The sequence below is a fragment of the Mirounga angustirostris genome, unplaced genomic scaffold (genome assembly GCF_029215605.1).
Source record: "Mirounga angustirostris isolate CCGP_5_RB_7025 unplaced genomic scaffold, mMirAng1.0.hap1 SCAF_6, whole genome shotgun sequence".
NCBI lineage: Eukaryota > Metazoa > Chordata > Mammalia > Carnivora > Phocidae > Mirounga > Mirounga angustirostris.
In genome coordinates this window covers 44,205,290-44,221,444 of record NW_026991714.1, presented here as the reverse complement: position 1 = coordinate 44,221,444, position 16,155 = coordinate 44,205,290, and the positions used below count along the sequence as shown (strand labels likewise).

The 16,155-nt window shown below is 43.3% G+C and overlaps 1 protein-coding gene across 9 annotated transcripts in view; it reads right to left on the bottom strand.

Moving 5' to 3' along the window:
* The window catches only part of RGL1 (ral guanine nucleotide dissociation stimulator like 1), a 249,113-nt gene that overhangs the window by 69,563 nt on the left and 163,395 nt on the right, over positions 1-16,155 (bottom strand). For all 9 annotated transcript variants that reach the window (XR_010412302.1, XM_045877303.3, XM_064594221.1 and 6 more), the window contains one exon: positions 5,032-5,109. Coding sequence is in view for 8 of the 9 variants with exons in the window: in XM_045877303.3 (XP_045733259.1) it covers positions 5,032-5,109 (78 nt within the window). In the remaining variant the exon portion in view is untranslated. The remainder of the gene's footprint in view (positions 1-5,031; positions 5,110-16,155) is intronic.

Genomic DNA, 16,155 nt, shown 5'->3' with positions numbered 1-16,155 from the left:
CAATCAAGTCAAAGAAGCTGTCTGTTCTGTTTTCCTATTTTATCAAAACTGGTGGCACAGCCCCTCCGACTGAAAAAAGCAGTCAAGGGCACCTTTCAAAAATTCAATATAGTATTTGGGCCATATCTCTGTTTCTTTTTTTTTTTTTTTTAAGGATTTGATTTATTTCAGAGAGAGAGTGAGAACAAGAGAGTATGAGTGGGGGGGAGGAGGGGCAGAGGGAGAAGCAGACTCCCCTCTGAGCAGGGAGCTCTCAACGTGGGGCTCCATCCCAGGACTCCGGGATCAGGACCTGAGCCAAAGGCAGACCTTAACCGACTGAGCCACCCAGGTGCCTCAATATCTCTGTTTCTGATATTCATTCTCACTTTTGAAGAGATGAAAACTAAACAAGTTTTATCCCAGTGGTCATTAAACTTGAAAGGACGCCAGGGATCCTACATTCTGAGCACTCATTTTTCAGGTCAAGAAACTGAAAGTGAGAGAGAGGTGAAGTGACCAGGTCATATGGCTGAGGAGTGACAGTGACTGGTGAGGGACTCGAATCTGAGTTCTCCAGGCTCCTTACCCAGGGCCCTTCACCTTCTCTGAGGCCAGCTCCTGGGCGACCTCTGCACTGGATTCACCTCATTCTAAGACGGGATATGAAGAAATAAATAAATCCCCAAATACTCATGGTCCTATTTTTATATTCATCTAGATATTCATAAATAAAGAGCTTTCACTTGAGGACTGCAGTCCTCACCATGTAGTAGAGCTTCTTACCTGCGCACTATTGGTATTTACAGGGAGAGCATTCTTTGTTGGAGGGCGGTGTTTTGTGCACTGTAGACTGTTTCACAACAATCCTGGCCTCTACCTACCAGATAGCAATAGCATCCCCCCACCAAGTTAAGACAAAAATTTCTCCAGATGTTGCCAAATATCCTCTGGGGACAAAACCAGCCCATTGAGAATGGCCATAGAGCCGTATCTCCTACACATGCACCAGCCATCAGGAAACCTTCGGTCATGGTTCCATGTCAGAGGCCAGAGCTCTGGGATGGTGGAGGAATTCTCCATATGTTACAGATGGAATGAAGAAGGTGCTACCCTGATTTCCTCTCAGAAAGACAGAGCACTGACCCTAACTAGCCACAGAAATGATTAGGAGAAGGGTAACTTCCAAAAGAGAGAGCAAAAAGATAATGGCGAAATGAGATGAAAAATAATAAAAGGAAAAATGGGGGGGGAGGGTGGGGAGGAAGCAGTACGAAAGAAGGAAAATGCAAGGAAGAAAGAGGTCAGCTGAGAGAAGGGATTTTAGCATTCCAGTATTTGTAGACAGAGTGGCCCATTATAAGATAAAGTGGCGTATTTTCATCAGGCATAATTTTTTAAAAGGCAAGTCAGTGTAAGGAAAAGGGTCAAGCACTTTCTACCAATTCATTGTGAGGCTTTAGGAGAGGACCATTGTCCCCAGATGATGGACCCCCTCAGGGGAGTTCTATGTGAAGCTCTTTGTTAAGGACTCACATGCTTAAAACTGGAAAGCCCTTTAAAACAGCTTATCCTGGAGTTTCCCCCACATCACACTGTTCCCGGTGTACAATGAAGTTGAATAAAATTTTATAATAGGACTTTAAAATAATGAGCATGATTCTTCACATGCAGGGTACGAACCAATTTTCGTGCGACTTCCCAGAAACCTACTTAATCTCACAACACCCCCTGGGAAACAGAGAAGCTCTGGATATTTTTCAGACTGTTCCTCTCCCTGGAGTGTTCAGGTGGCTAGTTGAATGGTAGCTCCAAATTTGACTCGATTCCAAAATTTGTGGAGAACAACACACTCATTTCTGAATCTGGTCACAGGCGGAGGTTACGTGTGACAAGCTGGCCACTCAGGTCTCCTTTTGTATATGCTTTAAAAGACTAACTATAAAAAGGTTCTTTTCAAAAAATTATTATTTCAGTAAGTTTTCAGGGATAAACACAATTAACAACAAAACCTCTCTAATCCTATGATTCTCAAACCCTTAAAGTGCACAGGAATCACTCATGGATCTTACTGAAATGCAGATTCTAATCTAGGTCTGTGGTGAGACCTGAGATTCTGCATTTCTAACAAGCTCCCAGGTGGTGCTGATGCTCCTGGTCCGTGTACCATAGCCTAAGTCGGAAGTCTATAAATCTAATCCATCCCCCCACATCACCTATTTGATGATACTGTTTCCATCCTGCAAAAACTTTTCAGTTTTTGCTGAAGGGAGCCCGATACGGGGCTCTATCCCAGGACTCCGGGATCAGGACCTGAGCCGAAGGCAGACCTTAACCGACTGAGCCACCCAGGTGCCTCAATATCTCTGTTTCTGATATTCATTCTCACTTTTGAAGAGATGAAAACTAAACAAGTTTTATCCCAGTGGTCATTAAACTTGAAAGGACGCCAGGGATCCTACATTCTGAGCACTCATTTTTCAGGTCAAGAAACTGAAAGTGAGAAAGAGGTGAAGTGACCAGGTCATATGGCTGGGGAGTGACAGTGACTGGTGAGGTGGCTCAGTTGTTAAGTGTCTGCCTTCGGCTCAGGTCATGATCCCAGGGTCCTGGGATCGAGCCCCATATCGGGCTCCCTGCTCCACGGGAAGCCTGCTTCTCTCTCTCCCACTCCCCCTGCTTGTGTTCCTGCTCTCGCTATCTCTCTCTCTGTCAAATAAATAAAATCTTAAAAAAAAAAAAAACTTTTCAGGACTGACTGTCTACTGCTTACCAGGGAAGGTCCTTATTCTCTTGGGAGAATGAACCCCCTTCATGATAGCTTCGGCTCTACAGATCCCCTCAACCTGGCACATACACCATCATGAAGCGGCATGTTGTTCCCAAAATATATTTCCCCAATATGGTCCCTCCGTTCCCCCTGCTTGGGTGGCTCTACCACCAAAATCTTCACCCTCCTTCAGGACCTACCTGAAATGTCAACTCCTCAAAGAAGCCCCCCAAAGCCCTCTAAGAATAAAGGTATTTGTTCCGCTCACCACACGCCTTGCATTTGACATTCAAATATCTACATTGGCGTGTCTGGTTTTCTGGAAAATTATGGTCCATCCAATAAAATAATAAAACTGCCTCACTCAGGACTAAAAAGATACTCAGTTTTCTAAGCTTCATATCCCTGGCTTCTGAAGAAAGGATTCCATCAGTCAATCCTCTGAGGAGTTAAAATATTCCACAGGATTAACTGCCTGGACTTTTGGCTCCAAGATGAATATTTAGTAAGAGAACTTTCAAGCACCCTGGCATATATCCCATCGACTTAAGAACATCACTCCTAGAGCAGCCTGCACCCCTACATCATGGATTATTCTTCGGTGTCTCCTAGATTATTCTCATCAGATTAAAGCATCACCCAGGTTTAACAAACACATACAAAATGAAAAAACCCTCCTTTGCCCCAGATCATCCTCTAGCCCATTTCTCTTCTCTTACAGAAAAACTCCAAACTTCTGTCTTCTCCTGACCCAGACCTCCATCCACCAAAACTACATTTGTCAAGGGGACCAAAGACCACCGTGTTGCAAAAGCAGTAGTCTCTTCCCAGGCTCCTCTCACTTGATGTATGAGCAGTGTTAGACATGGTTGGTCACGTCCCCCCAAAACTCCTTCTTCACTTGACTTCTGGACACAACTTCTTTCTTCTCGTTCCCCGCTAGCTCCTCTGTTCCAACCTCCTCTTGCTGGACCCTCTACTTTCCTAATCTGAACACTGGAAGGAACCAAGGCTCAGTCTTTGGACCTTCCTCTTCTCTATAGCCTTGTTCCCACGGGGGGCACACCCAGCCCCATAGCTTTAAATACCATGTCTTAACTAAGGATGCCCAGATTTATGCCTCCCAACCAGACTGTTCCCTGAACTCTAGACTCAGCCAATTGTCTCAAAGTGAGTATGTCTACGATGAAATTATTGACACATGCTCCCCACCACACCTGCTCCTCCTCACCAGTCTTTCTTATCTCACAAAACCAAGGTTCTCTTCTATCAGTTGCTCACACCACAACCCTTGGAGGTGCCCGTGCCTCCTCTTTTTCTCTCATATGCCCCAACCACTTCATCAGTGCAACCTGCCAGCAATACCCTCAAGATCTCTGCAGAAGCTCTTCCTACTACAAGTTATTCCTACTTTTACTACTATCACTACCACCGACACCAACGCCACCACCATCACTATTATTACCATCATCTCCTCCTCCTCTTCCTCCAGTTCATGCTCCCAGAATCCCTTCCCTGGGTCTTTGTAAGGGTCCTGACCAGGCTCCTTGCTGCCACTCTTGCCCCCCATCCCACTGCCAGAGTCTATTTTCCACATAGAGCCAGAGCAAGCCTTTTGAAATATAAATCAGACCATAGCACTGCTCTCCTCAAAATCTTCTAAATGCTTCTTCCCTTCCTTCGAATAAAATTTAACATCCTGCCCAAGGCCTTCAAGTCCCCATGTGATCTGGGACCCATATGACCTTACAGATCTCATCCTCTAGCACTTGTCACTTCATGTGCTCTGCTCCAGCCTCATTCATTCATCTGCCTCACAGCTCTGTCCACATTTTCCCTGCTTGGATATTCACCAAGCCCAGCCTGTACCCCATTCAGCACTCTGCTCCAATGTCACCAGATCAGAAAGCCCATTCCTGGCACCCTATCTGAATCAAACTCTCCATCAGGATCTAGCCCCCTTGCCCTACTTCATTCTTCCTTTGTGTGGATTCTTTGTCTCTCTGCTAAAATCCAAACTTCTTAAGAGCTGAGACTTATTTATTTTGTTCATAGTTGTTTCCCTTAGCACAGGGCCTGGCACATGGTAGGTGCCTGATACATTTTTACTGGATGAATAAATGACTATCACTGGATAGTCAAAAAATAAATCTATGATTTTACGCATTATGGGGGAAAATGACAACATAAAAAGGAATTTTTAAAAACTCTACTAAATTACATTCCTTTAGGATAATAAGTCTTGACTGAGAGCTTGTAATGCACAGAAAAGGCACACTTACTTCCTGATCACCGTCTTAGACTCTGATGAACTTGGGCTTCCATCTTCTTCACAGTTTGGGCTTGTCAGGTTTCCATACCTTTACAGATAAAAACAAAAAAAACAAAAAAACCCCAGTCAATGGTGTGGGAAAGCAACTCTATTCCATTTCAAACATGAGATAACAGTTTCCACTTCTCAGCAGTAATTAAGGAAAGAAATATTTATGAAATAGCATCAAAAAGTGATATTGTGTGATATTAACTTAATGGGTATATGGATAGCCTTAAACAAAAAAGGGATTTCACAATGAATCACACTACTTAAAACTTTCTCTTAATATTTAGCATTTCTTTGAAATCCTTTAGATGAAATTAGGCTTTTTCTCTTAGCAGGAGGATGGGGTATTACATGATGCAAAGACAGTAGATCCCTCACGGACTGCAGCACCCAAGCCTATACAACCGCCCCTCTGCTCTCTCTCCTGAAGGAAGCATGGCTGTGTGTGGGTAACTTTCACACTTGCACCAACATAAGCACACAAGGACGACTCCATGCTCTGTGATGAGGCTGGTCTCCTTGGGGATAAGTCCAAGAGGAGAAGGGTTATGGAAGTAATTTTGGACCCTCAAGGAATGGCTGAGACAAGGACTGAAGAACAGGATTTGTATGCAACGAGGAGAGCAGCTGTGGGGACACGGAGGCTGACAACTGGGCAAGGGGACACAGGGGGACGACTTTTTAGAAAGTGACAGGTGCTTAAATTTTTAAATTTGTCTCACTGTAAACTCAAAATTTACTAAACAATCAGTCCCTAATTGCAGTTAGCTGTTTTTCCAACTCCATATGTAAGCAGGCTTATTGCATACAAATATATCACATTTTGTTTGGTCCCAACAGTACACTTTAAATTCTTGAGGAGACGTCTTTTTATTAACTTATAATGAATGCCCTGACGATTTCTGCAGTTTCTCTTTCCCTCAGTGAAGAATCCAGAGATTCCTTGGCGTTTCACAAGCTGGTACTCTGTCCCAAAGTTTTGGTAATAGAAGTTCTATAATTGGTGGGTTTACATTTTTAAAGAGAACACTTTTGTCTTCTACTAATGGGATTAAAGGCCCCAGTACCCTTATGTTCCTTGTTCCTAGGATTTACAAATCCTTTTAGAAATAAAAGCCCACCATCTGGTTTGACTGAATGCCAGCCCATCTGGTCTCCCTATCACCCTATCCCAGTAGTTTCCAGTCTGCACCCTGAGGCATTAGCCCCCCTCCCCTCCACCTGCTCCTCTCTCGAGCTCGTCAGCCTTATGGATTTCTTGGCCTCTCAAACCTATTTTCCACTGGCCTCCACCCTCCCTATTCCTCTCCATTCTTTCTGCACCTGTTATTTAGAGGGCTTCCAGGGCCACCCTTTGCTTTTCCTGAGATAAGAACTTAGATTAAGATTTATTCAGCCCCATGTGAGCAAGGCAGGGATGCAAAATGAGATTTCTCCTAAACAAACAGATTTTTTGGCTCTCTCCCTGGCCACCATCATAGTCAACCATGTCTCCATCTTCTCTCATAACAGCCTTTGTGGTTTATGTAAATAGGAAAGATTACGGCAGGTGCAGTGGAGAGTGGGGCTCTGGGAGAGCCACGGTACCTTCCACCTATCTGACAAGACAGAGCCATAAACTCTTCTCCTGCCAGCCTCAGCAACTAAATGTGGGACCTAATCTTTGTTTTCGTCATATCCGTGTTAGTTCATTAATTCTCTCTGGTTATCCAGGAAATACTTCACCTTTTATCGCCCAACTGGAAGCTAAGAGAGATAGAAAGGGAAAGATATGCTCCTGATATTTTTCTTTTTTAGAGGTGTCTCTACTAAAAATCTCCTGGTCTTCCTCTTCCTTGTCTTCACTTTAGCTTCTCATACTCTACTGCTCTTTCTCTACATTTTTCAGACTCTGGAGCTGAGCTGCTGGTTGGGATGACACGAGCACTTATCCCAGGTCCCCTCCAAGAATGGGATGCCACAGGAGGAGTCAGGTGCTGTCAAGACGGACTAAGCAACTTATACTGGTGAATGATGTTCGCTCTCATTAATTAACGTGGTATCATCTGCTCAGAACATGTGCTCAGAAGACCCCATGCATATTTTTCTCAGCCGCCAGAGTTGTCTACAGAGTCCTAATCAGGACCAGAATGACTGGTTGACAATACTCTGGAGACCAGTGAGGACCATCAAGAAGAAGGCAAGGGATGTCTGGTAGCATGCACTACGCTCTGGGTGCTCAGGCTGGTCTCCATCCAACCCACCAAGAAATCCGTTTGGCTCTGCCTTTATGACATACCCTGAATCCAAACCCTTCTCATCACTTCCACCCTGGCTCAAACCAGCACTACCTTTAGTCTAGATCAATGCAATAGCCACCTAACTAGTCTCTTGGCTTCAGCTCAGTGCAATCCTGGGCGATGTAAATCCCAACACGTCACTGCCGGGCTCAGAACCCTCCCGTGGCTCCTGTTCTACTCCAAAGAAAGACCAAAGTCATACCTGCCTCATGAGGCCCTAAAGGACTTGCTCTGATACCTCTGACCAAGTCTTCCACGCCCACTCAGTCTCCCTCAGCCTCACTGGCCCCCCTGCTGCTCCACCCACACCTGGGCATCCTCCTGGCTCAGAATCTCTGCGCTCCTCTCTCTGCCCCCGTGTCAGCAGCACCTTCCTCGGCTCCTATGGGGCTCTGCTCAAATGACACTTTCTCAGTGAGGCCTCTCCCGGCCACCCTATGTAAGACCAACACTCACAACGCTGCTTTATTTTCCTCCACAGCCTTTAGCACCTTCTCATATACGGTCTTATTTAGTTACTGTGTTCATTGTCTATTGGAACGTAAACTCCATGAGAACAGGATTCCTGTCTCTTTTGCACACCCAGTAGGCATGCTGATGGCTACTTGTTTGGGGGCAAATGAATGGCCTGGTGGGGTTCTCTAAGCAGACATGAAAACAGACTTTTCAACTACTAGGCTCGAATCTGTTGTTGCAAGGGCACCATCTGGCTTTTTGCTTATACAAGTGTCTTAACCTGTCTGTGCCTTCATTCCTAAAGTCTAGGATCATAAAAAAGCTTTAGGATAGCTGTGATCCAAAAATCTAAAACCGAAATGCAAAAGAAATAAAGTTTTAAGATCTTAAAGCTGAGATCTTGGAGGTATAAGCAGTATGGAAAGGCAAAAAACCAAAATGTATACATGGTTTTACAAAGGAGACCTTTAGAAGCAAGATAAAATTAAAGAGCCTGTAACCCTCTGGAATTTCATGGGGAGGGGATGATTATTTACCCCTGCACTTTTCTAATCATTAGAGAGAATTAACGCCTTACAGAAAAGAAACTAGACCAGCACTGGAATTAAGAACTCTTTAATGTTCAAGCTAGGTCAGTTGAGAGTTAGTTTTACTAGATTAAGAGCATTTCTTTGATGTTTCCTGGACCCTCTCATAGCTTCCCATCAAAAACCAAAGTCAAGTTCATTCATTTACTCCAGGGGAGTAAATAAAAGGGGGGGGGGTGTTTAATTAATGGCAGTAGAATAGCTACAGATGAACCTGTCAACAATGTCACCCCCTATTTCTGCAAAGTCTCCCCAGGATTTAAGATCAAAGCGTCAATCTCTTAAGAAGGCTTGCCAATGAGAAACTGGCCTTCTTTAAATGGTAGGTAACTCATAAAACTTAAATTAAAATACAAATTGTCAGAATGACTTCTGACATGGTTTCCCGTGTATCACAAGGCAAAGGAAAGATTTACAGATGCCTCTTAAAGTACAGTCTTAAGCAATTACTTGCTGCGGCCTAAAAATTACTAGAAAAAGAAAAACAAAACCATGTTTAACTGGTTGCTGATATTTTAACAGGAAACAGTTATTTCCAGAGGGGACAGATATTATTGTTGGGAGCCTATCTGGGCAAATGAAATGTTTAATATGTGTTTGAAGGGAGGACAGGAGTATTTGCGGTTCAAAGGAATCCTAAGATAAAGCTGTCCTCAGGGACAGTCTTTCTGGTTTGGGGACACTTTCGAACTTTTGCTCCCTAATGGAAAAGGGAGTAATACCAGACCAGGATGGGGGTAATCCTGAGGAACTTTTCAGGCTCCACTTGATTCCAGCAAGTGATCCAATAACAATAGCAGATAATAATTACTGAGCACAGACCACGTGCCAGGTCCTGCGCTAAGCACTTTATATGGATGGTTTCATTGAATTCTCACAATAATCCTATGTGATATTATTATTCATATTTCACAAATGAGAAAATGAGGCCCAGAGAGCTGAGGTAATTTGCCCTCGAAGACACAGCTAATACGTGGAGCAGAGATTGGAATCATGACAGTCAGACTCTAGAGCCCAGTCTCTAAGTTGCTACCAAATCACACGAGCTTGAGTTATTTTATTAATTTTATGTCCTCCGATGCACTAGATTATAACTTCCTTGAGGTCAGAAACCTTATTCTTTGCATTAATTTACCCAATCCTTCATCTTTTTATGCATTTAGTCCCCATTCAAGGAATATTTGTTAAGGCCTATGTTCAGGTACTATTCTTGGCATTGGGGATACCGGCTGCAAACAAACCAAAGGACCTGTTTTCAGGGAGCAGACACTGTAGTGGGGGGAGGTAGACAATAAAATAATAATTAGTTAATATATACCAAGTCAGAGAGTGAAAAGTGCAATGGAGAAAAATAAAACAGGTAGCGATGATCAGACATGGCTCCCTCACAGGAGGTATTCAGACAAGGCCCGAGGTGAACGTGCCCATGATGTAACATCCTCCAGAAGGTGAGGGAGTGGGCTCTACAGATCTCTAAAGAGTCTTCCACGGAGGGGGGAGCCGTGGCAGAGGCCGTAGCCCAGTGGCAAAATGGTGTGCTTGAGAAGCATGAAGAACGCCACAGAGTAAGTAAAGGGAGAGAAGGAGATGGGGTGCGGAGGTGACAGGGACCGTTCAGGAGGCTTGATAGGCCATGGTGAGGACTTTGGTTTCATTCTCTTATCTTGCTCACTGCCATATTCCCTGAGGCAGCAATGGAGCCCACTCTTAGCGGACACTCAATAAACATTTGCTAAATGAATGAACTAATACCATCTCCTGTGGAAAGAAAGGAAAGGCTGGGGAGGAAGGAGAAGGGAGGAAGTCACTGACTGGGGATAGATGAAAGAACAGAGAGGAAGAAGGAAAGGGAAGCAAGACCTCACATGAAGCTGCTGACTCCAGGACCTCTGGGAGTCTCTGTTCCTCTAATAAACCCCAGACCATGAACATCCAAAGCGGTTTTCTTTAACTGACCCATGGGAACACAGGTCAGGTATGAGGAAAATGTTCAGAAGCTGACCTTGACTCAGGAGAATGATACGGGTGAAAGAGCCGGCAGATGTCTGGAACACCAAGGAAGCTTTGATTACGACTGGGGATCGCATCCCACAGATCAGTAAGAGGGATGTTTTTAATCACTCTAAATAATATCCTTCAGAGCAGGCACTCTCCACCCAAGCCTGACCTCAGAACTGGGTCACTGCCACCAAGTCTACATTGGAAAGGTCTTGTACCACCATGGAGCTGGTTATTTAAGGAGAAGACAAAGGTCAAGGACTCTCTGTTCTCTTGCAAGGGGCCAGTGATGCTAAGCATGGGATGTGCTTTCCAGTCATAAGATCTGGTTCTCCAGGCACTTTTACCATGATGAGAAAAAGCTAGAAGACCCAGAAAGAGCTACCGTCCTCCCCTCTAGGCCTTTGCTGGGAAGGGCCCTCCATCTTCGATGCTCTTCCATTCTCCACTTTACCACCATGGTATCCCTGACAGTTAAGGCACCATTAAAGCAAAGAGTACCTAGTCTTTCTGTTGCACTTCACAGTTACAAAATGCTTCACAGTTATAAAATTTTCCTTGAGAAGAATACCTTCACCCCTTGCCCCAAACCACAACTGTCTGAAGAGGAGACCAAAAGGACAAAGGTCTTACAACCCCTGTTCTTCCAGAGAAAGAAAACCAAAAGGTCTCTCTTGCTATAACTTGCTTCCATCCAACTTTAGAATTATTCCTTAAGTATGATGGGTTTCACACCCTTGCTGTAAGATTTCTTCTATTTTCCTCTCCAAGTCCTTGTCATCCATTTCTCTTCTTTGGTCCATTTTTCCCCCATCACAGCTCAGTGGCTCATCAGTATCTCCTCCTTCCACTTCTAGTGTGTAGCAACTGCAAACAATCAACTGCAAATACATCTGGGTAGTATACTACAGTGGCCGCGGCCACAATGAAAGACAACAGAAGAAATGGGGTTACATCTGGGGTGGCGAGCAGGCAACACTCGGACAACCACAGAGTCTGTTAGTGGGTGGAGATTTGTCTTAGGTTTAAAATGAATTAATACATAACCAACGAATCAGTGCAAGTCTGTAGCTTAGTTTTCCCCACCCACAAGAAGGTGCTATTGCAGATCTCGTCAAGAACCTCATGAAATAGGCTATGTGAAACCTCGTATAATGAATATGAGGGTAGGACTGTGGTTTCCTATCACTCATCCCCTATGCTTACAAAAACTCAACAGAGCATCAACTTATATGTTGTTCTCAAGGGCTAAGTTCTCTCCTGCACGCGCACACACACACACACACACAAATATACAGGTGAAAAAAGGCAAATGTCAAGTAAGAGAAAAGTGATAAGATAAACTAAAACTAACTCAAAAACAGTCCTTTAACTTTGATTCAGACACACCTTTTTTTAAACCATTTAATTTACTTTAATGAAATTAATGAATTTAATTTCCAGAACCATACTTATCTGCCCCATCATGATATAAGGTAGGAGCAGGGCCTTCCTCTGGCTCATAACGGCCACCTATGTGTTGTGTCCCATCGTCCATGCTAGAGAGCCTATGCCTGGAGGGTCCTTGGATGAACCTATGGAAGTCTAGGAATCCCAAATGATATGCAAAATTTGATGATGTGCTTTTTTTCTATATGGCTGACCCATAGTTTCTAGCAAATTCCTAAAGGGGCTTGTGATCAAGCCCTTCCACCACCTGCTGGAAAGTGGCCAAGACCACTTCTTTAGATTATCAAAGCTGAACTGAAAACTGGAATACATTCCAGTTACTCTTCAGGATATATGTACCTTGCCTTTCAGTTTTTCTGGCAGTTTTGTTTTGTGGTTTCCAAACAAATGCACATTAAAAAAAACAACAACAACAACAACAACCCCTGCTGAGCAATTTGGTATTCTTTTCTACAAAAGAAGGATAATTGCATGTTCTCTCTCCCTTTGTCAAGTGAAATGAGAAGGAAGGAAGGAAGGAAGGAAGGAAGGAAGGAAGGAAGGAAGGAAGGAAGGAAGGATGGAAGGAAGGAAGGAAGGAAGGAAGGAAGGAAGGAAGGAAGGAAGGAAAGAAAGAAAGAAAGAAAGAAAGAAAGAAAGAAAGAAAGAAAGAAAGAAAGAAAGAAAGGAAGAAAGAAAGACTCCAAAAATCTGATGCCCCAGGCTGCTCAAGGAAGCTGAAGGTCAGGTGTTGATTCACCTTCACCTTTGTTCTGTCCAGAACATCATGCCCTTCATAGAAACATTTTTATCTCATCTCAAGAGAAGAAAGCTAACCTGGTTATAACCTGAGGTGAAGTCTTCAACAGCATCCCTTCAGGGTCTACTTCACAGAACCATCACTACCAGCCCAGAAAGCTAGGGTTCTACAGTCACCACAGGTTCCCACAAAGAATTCCCACAGTGCTTCTGGGTGAAAGTTGGGTCCATTTGGCAAAAATAAACAAGGATTCACCAAAGACTGCCAAGCCAGAAAGGAAGAGAACTTATTTTCATTTTCCCTCAAGTGATTATGGTTGGGCGTAATTCTAAAACTGTACCAAATAAAATTTTTCTGGTTAACCTAAAGCAGTGGTGTCGTCACAGAGACAGAAGAGTAACAGTGTTTGTCTTGTTGAGGCTAAGCCCTGTCCTTTGTTTCTGCCATGCTTCCCAGGGCTGAGTGAGCCATGGCTCATCAGGGCATGATGTTCTGGACAGAACAAAGGTGAAGGTGAATCAACACCTGACCTTCAGCTTCCTTGAGCAGCCTGAGGCATCAGATTTTTGGAGTCAATCTCCCTGACAAGAATTCTCTGTTTTTAACAAATTGTGAACTTCTCCAACAGACCAAAAATTTTATTGATGTTGTATTAGTTTTCCATTGCTGCCATAACAAATTATTACAGACTCAGTGGCTTAAACAACATGAAGGTCAGAAGTCCAACACATGAGGGCACCTGGGTAGCTCAGTTGGTTAAGCAACTGCCTTCGGCTCAGGTCGTGATTCTGGAGTCCTGGGATCAAGTCCCACATTGGGCTCCCCGCTCAGCGCGGAGTCTGCTTCTCCCTCTGACCCTCCCCCCTCTCATGCTCTCTCTCTCTCCCATTCTCTCTCTCAGGTAAATAAATAAAATCTTCAAAAAAAAAAAAAAAAAAGAAGTCCAACACATGGTATCAGCATGACTGTGTTCCTTTCTAGAGGCTCTAGGAGAGAATCCATTTAATTGCTTTTTCTAGCTTCTAGAGGCTGCCCATACTTGGCCTATTGTCCCCTTCTTCCATCTTCAAAGCCAGCCACACAGCATCTCTCTGATCCTGTTTCCATCCTCACCTCTTTTCCTCTGATTCTCTTTCACCTCCACCTTTCACTTTTTTTTATTAAAGATTTTATTTATTTATTTGACAGAGAGAGAGAGAGACAGCCAGAGAGAGCACAAGCAGAGGGAGTGGCAGGCAGAGGGAGAGGGAGAAGCAGGCTCCCCGCTGAGCCAGGAGCCTGAGACGGGGCTCAATCCCAGGACCCTGGGATCATGACTTGAGCTGAAGGCAGACGCTTAACCAACTGAGCCACCCAGATGCCCTTCCACCTTTCACTTTTAAGGACCCTTGTGATTACATTGAACCCACTCAGATAATCCACAATAATCTCCTTATTTTAAGGTCAGCTAATTAGCAACCTTAATTCTACTTTGCCTGAAACCCAACATATTCATATTCCAGGGATTAATACTGGACATCTTGGGGGGGGGGGGACATTATTCTGCCTGCCATGGATGGTTATGTAAGTTATTATAAATGTTATATCTTTTATCATTTTATGAGCTAAACTGTTTTTCTCCACCTGATAAAGCATGAACCAGCAAGAGCATGGGACCTTTCATGAGGATGTGCCTTATAAAAGTTTTCAATGCTCTTTTCAATGTTAGAAGCACTGATACCAAAAGATTCTCACAGCCCTTGTCATAATCCTCTTTTCTATCAGCAAATATTTTTATCTTCCTAATAGTCGCAATAAATAAGATATGAGTCCAATTTATCTTTCAACAAACTGCCTTTTTTTTTTTTTTTCTAAACTCATAACATCTACACCATCCAAGAGTTTTCTTGCCTGTGGGGTCATCAACACTCAAACCTAGAAAAAATCTATTTAAACTCATCTGATATAAAACAAATCTAAGAAATAGCTTTCATTTTCTAAGAAATTCTCACCCTAGCGGGATATCCAGTGTGTCTGCATTTTAAGCTGGAAAAGGAAACAAAGGAATGTTATGATTTCCTGAAAGCTTTCCCACTATATGAACATGATGAGCATCCTGGAGCCAACTGACCAATAAATCTCAACTTTTTCATGGATTCTAGGACAAAAGACTCAATAAGTGAACCACTCTATTTGTTTCCACTTGATTTTGTAGTGAGGTGGAGAGGGGAATTACTAAAATAAATGTAGAGAATGGTACATCATTATTTTGACAAACTTTTCTATGTAAGTGATAGAAGTTAGATATAAGTAAATTTCAGAAGCAAAGGTGTAGGAAAAAATCACATTATGAGTTTAATAGTAACATTTAATACACATGTTACTACTGTGAGAGACCAGCAACTGGAGTTGACTTATGGTTACCACTGTAAGATGCTGTGAGGCCCTAGTCTAAGGAGGTTAGATTCCAGTATCTGCTCCCAAGAGTTCTCTGTTCATAACCCTCTGTCCTTGGACCTGAAAGAATAGAGGGAAGATATTAGAAACTCTGCCTCCCACTAAAAGAGAAGGAAGTAACGAAACCTCATGAGCAATGCATGCAAGCACAAATCTAGGAAAACTGGACAAGTGCATAGTTCCATTCCAGAACTAAATTTCAAAATTATTTTAAAATGAGGTTGAACATCTCAAAAAATCTCAAAATGCTTACCCAGCTACTCATGCTAAGAAATCATTTGAGAGCTGAATGTATTTGTGTTACAAGCTTTTGAAAGGATGTTTACTATGACCACCTCACAGTTCCCAGGGGCAACAAAGATTTTTTTGAAAAGTGTACATTCGCTCAATAAAATGAGAAGAAAGCCACAAAGAGGTAGAAAATATTTTCAAAAGACATATATTATAAAGATTTTTATCCAAAATATACAAAAACTCCTAAAATTCAACAGTAAGAAATTGAACAACATGATTAAAAAATGGGCAGAAAAGAACTTCCAGTTTCCAGTCCAGCAGGAGCTTACAAGTAGCCACTCCATCCTAACAACAAGTGAAAAGCTGACTAAACTGGAAAATGAACAACTATTCTTAGATCCATCAGAAAAGTGAGTTCACAGGGCAAACCACTGCTCCTCATAACTGAAGAGCAGACAGGCAGATACAAAGAATCACAACTTGTCCGAGCAGAAATTCCATGGAAACCAGTGCCAGGGTAGGAAAACCTGAACTGTAATTACTGAATTGCTGGAGGCTCAGTGAGGACAAGACTAAGAAAGATAAACTACAGGGAGACCCAGTCACAGATGTACTGCCACACTTTTGTGAGTTTTACCTCTAGGAGGCTGACCAGGTTCCCAGAGTAAATATCAGAGAAAAATCTCCTGGTACAGGGGCATCTGGGTGGCTCAGTCAGTTAAGCATCTGGCTTCGGTTCAGGTCATGATCTTGGGGTCCTGGCATCAAGCCTCATGTCAGGCTCCCTCCTCAGTGGGGAGTCTGCTTCTCCCTCTCCCTCTGCCCCCTCCCCTGTGATCATGCTCTCTCTCTCTGTCAAATAAATAAATAAAATCTTAAAAAAAAAATGTCTCCTGGTACTTCTAGCA